Genomic DNA, 6723 nt, shown 5'->3' with positions numbered 1-6723 from the left:
GGGCCAAGAATCCACATTTCTAACAAGCTCCCAGGTGATGCTATTGCTGCTGATTCAGAAACCATACTTTGAGAACCATTGTTTTAAAGAATCAATTTCCAAATCCTCAACTTTGTCTATATAGTTTCTATCTGGGAGGTGCTTGGAATCCGATGGCTCTCCTTCCCGAACTGCCCCTTCATAGTCAGCGTTTCCTGCCGAACGAGAGTGTGATTCCAGAAAAGCAGAGCTCCTACGGGAGAGAGTCCCTGAAAGACTAAGAAAAGCAAGTTCAGTAAGAAGTAACAGCGGATGGGTGTAGGAGGAGTGTCTTGGGGGACCCATTATGTTTCTTTGCCTGAGTGCTGGTTATACAGGTGTGTCCAGTTTGTGAAAATTCACTGAAAGATCTGTACACTTTTCTGGATGTAATGTTATACTTCATTGAAGAGTCTTCGAAAAAGAAAAAAGAAAAAAAAAAAGAATAAAATACTATGGGCTGTGATACCCTCTCATCAAGACTTCAAACTCTGGGTTAGTCTACTTGCCTTCTTAGCTATCTACCTTAGAATTAGAATTCAGAAGTCACTCTACGAGGGCTGGAATTCTGTGTCAGTCTCTGATGTATTCCAAATAACTAGAAGAGTAGACGCTCAACAAATGTTGAATCAATGAGAGAGGGAATGAGGTGAGACGATCCTTCTGGGAAAATACCAACACATTTATTTAAATTGAAAAATAAAGTCAGACTGTTTCTGACAGGAAGTCTGATTTAGCTAACTTGTTTGACTATGAGGATGGCCTTTGCCAATTAGGTCATCTGGGCTGATTTTTCATAAATGGAATGTGCTAATCTGCATCTCTGTGGTTTTGGTGAAAATATATTTAAAGGATGATCATAGCATAATAAATCAGAAATTACACCTTTTGTAATTATTTAAACTTGGGATTAAAAAATTGGCTCTACACAATTTTTCAAAATTATTTTAAGAGGTATGTTTGCAAAAAAAAATTGGAGACAACTTATATTAGTTTCCTGTTGCTACTATAACAAATTACCACAAACATAGTGGCTTCCTGATACCAATCCTTGAAATGTCTGGGAGGTTGAAACTATCCAGCCCACCATGGCTGCTCTTCCCAAGTCCAAAGTTCCTGCTTCCACCGATTGCTCCTCATATGCCCCAGTATCCACACTGTCACAATCTTGGTGAGTGTCGTCAAGCTCAGGAGTAGCAATGAGCGGCAGCAGCAGCCGCCAGGGCAAACACTGTGAACTGAGTAACTGGTCCTGTTTCCCCGGTATCTGGCTACTCTAAGACTGAGTGAGATTTGCAGCCCCCTTCAAAAGAACACGTTTTACATCATAGCAGGCCTCATGTAAACTGTTCTCATGCCCGACTATCTTATTTTTCCTACTTTCCCTTCATGCCTAGCTCCTCGCCTTAAAGAATTGCTGTCTTGTGGTATTTTTATGAGTCAACTCAAAATCCCTTCTGGTGGGAAAATAAAGCAGGGTGTCCAGACAGTTAATTTCTGGCTGGGGGCCTCAGGGCGGACCCCGCCGTGAGCAGCAGGGGTAGAGGGCACATCAGCTACACCAGACGCCACCTGTGGCAGGGTCACGGGGAGGTGAACCCCAGCGCGGGCTCTGCACGTGGACCTGCGTTTGGGTCCCGGCACCACCTCGGGCAAGCTGCCTGCCCTTTTTGTGCCCCGTCTGTAAAAGGGAGGCTTCCATACTTATTCCGGAGGAGTCTGGTGAGGGCTCAGCTGGGCTTAGGCTGGCGAGGGCGCAGCAGCGCCTGATGTGGCTGGAGTCCGCAGTTCAGGAAGGGCGGTCAGGGTCTTCTGGTTGTTCTGGTTGTCCTCTGTGTTAGGGGACGCTTAGGTGAGAGCTGCTGGGGGCAGGAGTGTAGGTGTAGTGGCCCCTCCTAACTCGGGCCCATGATGGGGCTGAAGGCCAGGGGGCTCCTTCATCACCCCGTCCTTCCCCAGGTCCCTGCTTCCCCTTCTCTGTGTGTGAGGAACTGGATGGGGTGGTCTGCCCTGCGGGCACCAGAAATAACAGAGCGGAGGCCAAAAAGCAGGCGGCTGTCTCTGCCTTCTCTTACGTCAGGAGTCAGCTGGAGAGCCCAGGTAAGGGAGGGCTGGGTACTGAGCCCAGCTGGGGACAAGAGGCCCAAGGTTTGCAGTCCCACTGGGAGGCTGAAATGGCTGTGTGTGTGTGCCCACGCACGCACAGGGGTTAGGTTGTTGCAAGGACCACTTGGGCATCAGGACCTGACCTGCAGGGAGCTGGGGAGAGGGATGTGTGCTGACCACTGCTCTAATGTCCTTTGAATCAGTCCCACTGGGAGGCTGAAATGGCTGTGTGTGTGTGCCCACGCACGCACAGGGGTTAGGTTGCTGCAAGGACCACTTGGGCATCAGGACCTGACCTGCAGGGAGCTGGGGAGAGGGATGTGTGCTGACCACTGCTCTAATGTCCTTTGAATCCCACCCACACTGGGGACAGAGACTACTAGCAGAGCAGCTGGTGGAACTTTCCATGTCTGGAAGATGAAGACTTCCCCTCCTCTTCCCCTTGGCTTCCCAAAGGATAGGAGGGTAGACCCCAGCATCATGGCAACTGGCTCACCTTTCCTGTCTTTCAGAACCCCCCCCCCAGGACCCCCAGCAGGCCTCCACTTGCCTCCCTGAGCACTGGTAGGTGGGCTCTTGCTGACCTAAGCCCCAGTGTCAAAGGGCGAGGCATGTCCTGTGGGGTCCCCACCCTTACCTTCTTGTGCTTGCACAGAGAACATTGTCACCCACGAGCAGCGCTGTGCAGCTGTGGTCAGCACCGGCTTTGACCGCCTGTTGGATGAGAACTCACCGTACCGGGCCTGCAAAGGGACTGTGGCTGCTGTTATCCTGGAGAGGGGTATGGATTGCCCTGTTTTTCTCTGCCCCTTGGAAGGACCCCCTTGTCCCCTTGCCTTAGACTGAGCCTTTTCTGCCCCTCCCTGCCAGAGATCCCGGGTGCCAGGGGCCATGCCAAGGAGATCTACCAGCTGGTGGCACTGGGCACAGGCAGCAGCAGCTGTGCTGGCCGGCTGGAGTTCTCCGGCCGCCAGCTCCATGACTGTCACGGTCTGGTCATCGCGCGCCGGGCCCTGCTGAGGTGAGGGGCAGGCGGGTGGCCACTCTGCTGCAGCCCAGGGCCAGAACGTGGCAGCCCCAACTGCTCCTCTGCCTGTTGCTCTCAGGTTCTTGTTCCGGCAGCTCCTGCTGGCCACGCAGGGTGGCACCAAGGGCAAGGAGCAGTCCTTGCTGGTCCCTTATGCTGGGCCCGGGCCCTGCTTCGCCCTCAAGCCCGGGATCTTCCTGCACCTCTATGTCAGTAACACCCCCAAGGGAGCGGCCCACAACATCTAGTATGTGGGGGTCTCTGGGTTTGGCTATTGGGTGAGGGTCAGAGTGAGAAGAGCACCCCTGACTGGTGTGCTGGTCCCTGTCCCCTCTGCCTTCCCCTGCAGCTTCCCATCATCCTCGGAGGGTGATACCCTGCACAGGCCGCCCTTCCGTCTTCAAGCGCATGTCCGCGGGCAGCTGGAGTCTGTGTGCTATGTGGCACCCGTGCTACGCAGTACCCACGTAGTCTGCCTCTCAGCCAGTGACAAGCTGGCACGCTGGGCTGTGCTGGGGCTGGGTGGCGCCCTGCTGGCCCACTTCTTGCCACCTCTCTATGCCACCAGCCTGGTCTTGGGTGAGGGGCTCTGGGGGGATAAGAGAGAGCTTGGGGAGTGGGGGAGAGCGTGGAGGTGGCTCAGACCTTGTCCTGTGTCTTTTGCCCCCACAGCTGACCCCCACCATGACCTGCCCACTCTGAGCTGGGCCATCCATGGCCGGCCCAGCCTAGACAGAGTCTTGGGACCATGCCTGCCACCTCCCTACATCCGTAGCACCCTGCACCTGTTTGCAGGGCCCCCTGTGGCCCCCTCTGAACCTACCGCCAACACCTGCCGTGGCCTGAGCCTCAACTGGAGCCTGGGGGACCCTGATGTCGAGGTTGTGGACGTGACCACCGGGCGTGTGAAGGCCAAGTGAGAAAGGCCCTGTAGGGCTTGGCTGAGGAGAGGGCCTTGCGGGGGAGGGGTTCCCCATCTCCCTGCCCATGGGGTAAGAGCATGCACAATGGTCATTGCCACAGGTGTGCACACTCTGCCCCTTACCAGCTCTGTGGTGGTGGCTCCCATAACCTTGTCACTGCAAGAAAGGAGATGGCATGAGCAGTGGGGGCAGGCCTGCTCACTCAGCCCCTTTCCCTCCTCTGATCTCCATGTCTTCTTCCCACCCCCAGCACTGCCCTCGGGCCTCCCTCCCGCCTCTGTAAGGCAGCTTTTCTCCGGGCCTTTCACCAGGCTGCCCAAGCTCTGGGGAAGCCCCACCTCCTGGCCTTGAAGACCTATGAAGCTGCCAAGGTCAGTTCCAGCCCCCTACAGCCCTCTTTCTCTGGGTTCTCCTGTACCACCCCCAGACCACCCAGCAAGCACCCTCTTTCTTCCCCTCTTCTTGCCCCCCACCCTTTTCACCTCCCATCTGTCTCTTGCCCTAGGCTGGGACCTACCAGGAGGCTCGCAGGCAGCTCTCTGTCCTCCTGGATCAGCAGGGCCTAGGGGCTTGGCCCTCGAAGCCACTGGTGGGCAAATTCAGAAACTGAAACAGACCAGCTGGACCCCCACTGGGGGAGCCCTTTCTGAGTGGTGGGGGATGGGCCTGGGCTAGGCTGTGGTGGCGTGCAGGGGGAGTTGGGAGGGAGGGGCCTTATGTGGCTGGAGGCAGGCTGCTGCACATTTGGGCTTGAATAAAGAAGTTGTTTGTGGTGCTTCTCTGTGGAGGTGGCTTTTTGTGTGTGTGTGTGTGTGTGTGTTGGGTGAAGCCAGGAGTCCTTGGTTTGTGAGGAGAGCCCTTCACACCTCCTTTGCGAGGCCCTGTGACCTCTGGGCTCTCACCTGGGTCCTCTCCTCTCAGAATTACTGACCTGTCACCCCAGCTCCAGTTCACAGAAGTGGAGGCATGTTTGGGAGAGGAGGTGGCCTCCAACCTTCCATCCCATGGTGGGGAGGTCATGGAAGGGAGGCCATAGTAGCGCCAGAGGACAGGTGCTGGCTGCTGTTGGCAGTGTGGTTGTGGGAGCGTTTCTGACTCAGCCTTGCTAGGCAGACTCTGATACCTTCCTTTCCAGGGCTCAGACTTGGGGGAAGCAGTAGAGAACTCACAGGCCCCAAGTTAACGGGTCAGAGTTCAGCTGTACTGGCCTCTCGAGAGGCTCTTTGGGTCCGCCAGTCCCGTGTTGAAGGATGTGGGGGGCACGTGGGTGTCGGCAGTCCTTTCTCTGGACCATCCCAGCTGTTTGACCTGGGTCAGTCATCCGACTACCAGAGCCTGCTTCCTCCGCTGTGCAGAAGGATGGGGCTGCCGCATAGGTGCAGGCTTGTTGGGTCCCCCCGCTTTCCTCTGGGATGGGACAGTGAGCCAGCAGGGCGATCAGGCTCTCTGTGCACCTTGGAGACGGAGGGAAGACAGTGTACACTCAACACTCACACACACACCCCTTCTGCAAACCTGGACCCTCCCAGCGCTGTGCAGAAGGATGGGGCTGCCGCATAGGTGCAGGCTTGTTGGGTCCCCCCGCTTTCCTCCGGGATGGGACAGTGAGCCAGCAGGGCGATCAGGCTCTCTGTGCACCTTGGAGATGGAGGGAAGACAGTGTACACTCAACACTCACACACACACCCCTTCTGCAAACCTGGACCCTCCCAGACTGGCACTGTGTCTGTTGAGCAGGAGCACAGCAGCTTTGATGTCTAGGGACCTGGGACCAGGGATGGTTGAAGACCAGGGCCAGCCCTGCAGCCCTCACCCTATGTCCTGAGGCTCCCTGTGCCCCCAGCAGTTTCAGGGTTTGGAACCACAGGCTGTTCTCCCAGATGGGCCTTGGGAAGCTGGTGAAGGATGGTGTGATGGTTAATGTTAGTGTTAGCTTGACTGGGCTAAGGGATGCCCAGATAGCTGGTAAAACATAATTTCTGGGTGTGTCTGTGAGGTGTTTCTGAGAGAAATTAGCATTTGAGTCAGTAGATTGAGTGAAGGAGATCACCCTCCCCAATGTGCATGGGCACTGTCCAGTCCACCGAGGGCCCAGACAGAACAAAATGGCAGAGGAAGAGTGGACTCTCTCTCTCCTTGAGCTGGGATGCCATCCTCTCCTGCCCATGGACATAAGAGCTCCTGGTTCTTGGGCCTTCTGACTCAGATCTGGACTTATACCACTGGTTCCTCTGATTCTCAGGCCTTTGGGTTTGGACTGGAACAATACCACTGGTGTTCCTGGACCTCCAGTGTTCAGACAGCAGATTGTGGGGCCCCTCAACCTCCATAATTACATGAGCCAATCTCTCATAATAAATCTCCTTCTGTATATCTAGATACAGTAGTCCCCTCTTAACTGGGAGATATGTTCCAAGACCCCAGTGGATGCCTGAAACCACAGGTAGTAGAACCCTAACTATGCTAGTTTTTTCCTATACATACATACCTGTGATAAAGTTCAATTTATACATTAGGCACAGTAAGATTAACAGCAATGATATACAGTAGAGCAATTATAACAATATACTATAATAAAAGGTATGTGAATATTGCTTCTCTCTCTCAAAATATTTCATGTAATAATTTTGGACCGCAGTTGACCGCAGC

At 54.6% G+C, this 6723-nt stretch overlaps 1 protein-coding gene across 1 annotated transcript; it reads left to right on the top strand.

Moving 5' to 3' along the window:
- Positions 1–1217: 1217 nt before the first annotated feature.
- Positions 1218–4851, top strand: ADAD2 (adenosine deaminase domain containing 2). Its single transcript, XM_008565397.1, has 9 exons — positions 1218–1281; positions 1978–2118; positions 2780–2905; positions 2995–3145; positions 3231–3398; positions 3501–3730; positions 3824–4067; positions 4325–4445; positions 4580–4851. Exons 1-9 carry the CDS (start codon positions 1218–1220, stop codon positions 4682–4684), a joined length of 1350 nt encoding a protein of 449 aa, XP_008563619.1. The 3' UTR covers positions 4685–4851.
- The last annotated feature ends 1872 nt before the right edge of the window (positions 4852–6723 follow it).

The sequence above is a fragment of the Galeopterus variegatus genome, unplaced genomic scaffold, assembly GCF_000696425.1.
Source record: "Galeopterus variegatus unplaced genomic scaffold, G_variegatus-3.0.2 Scaffold197, whole genome shotgun sequence".
Lineage (NCBI taxonomy): Eukaryota > Metazoa > Chordata > Mammalia > Dermoptera > Cynocephalidae > Galeopterus > Galeopterus variegatus.
This window is presented reverse-complemented; position numbering and strand designations above follow the sequence as displayed.

What these genes read in the sequence shown, in the direction of transcription:
- ADAD2 (XM_008565397.1), top strand. Translation starts at nt 1,218, where the DNA reads ATGAGCGGCAGCAGCAGCCGCCAGGGCAAACACTGTGAACTGAGTAAC. An exon ending in GAGTCAGCTGGAGAGCCCAG is followed by an intron (nt 2,119 to 2,779) that starts GTAAGGGAGGGC and finishes GTGCTTGCACAG; the next exon opens with AGAACATTGTCACCCACGAG. An exon ending in GCGCGCCGGGCCCTGCTGAG is followed by an intron (nt 3,146 to 3,230) that starts GTGAGGGGCAGG and finishes TGTTGCTCTCAG; the next exon opens with GTTCTTGTTCCGGCAGCTCC.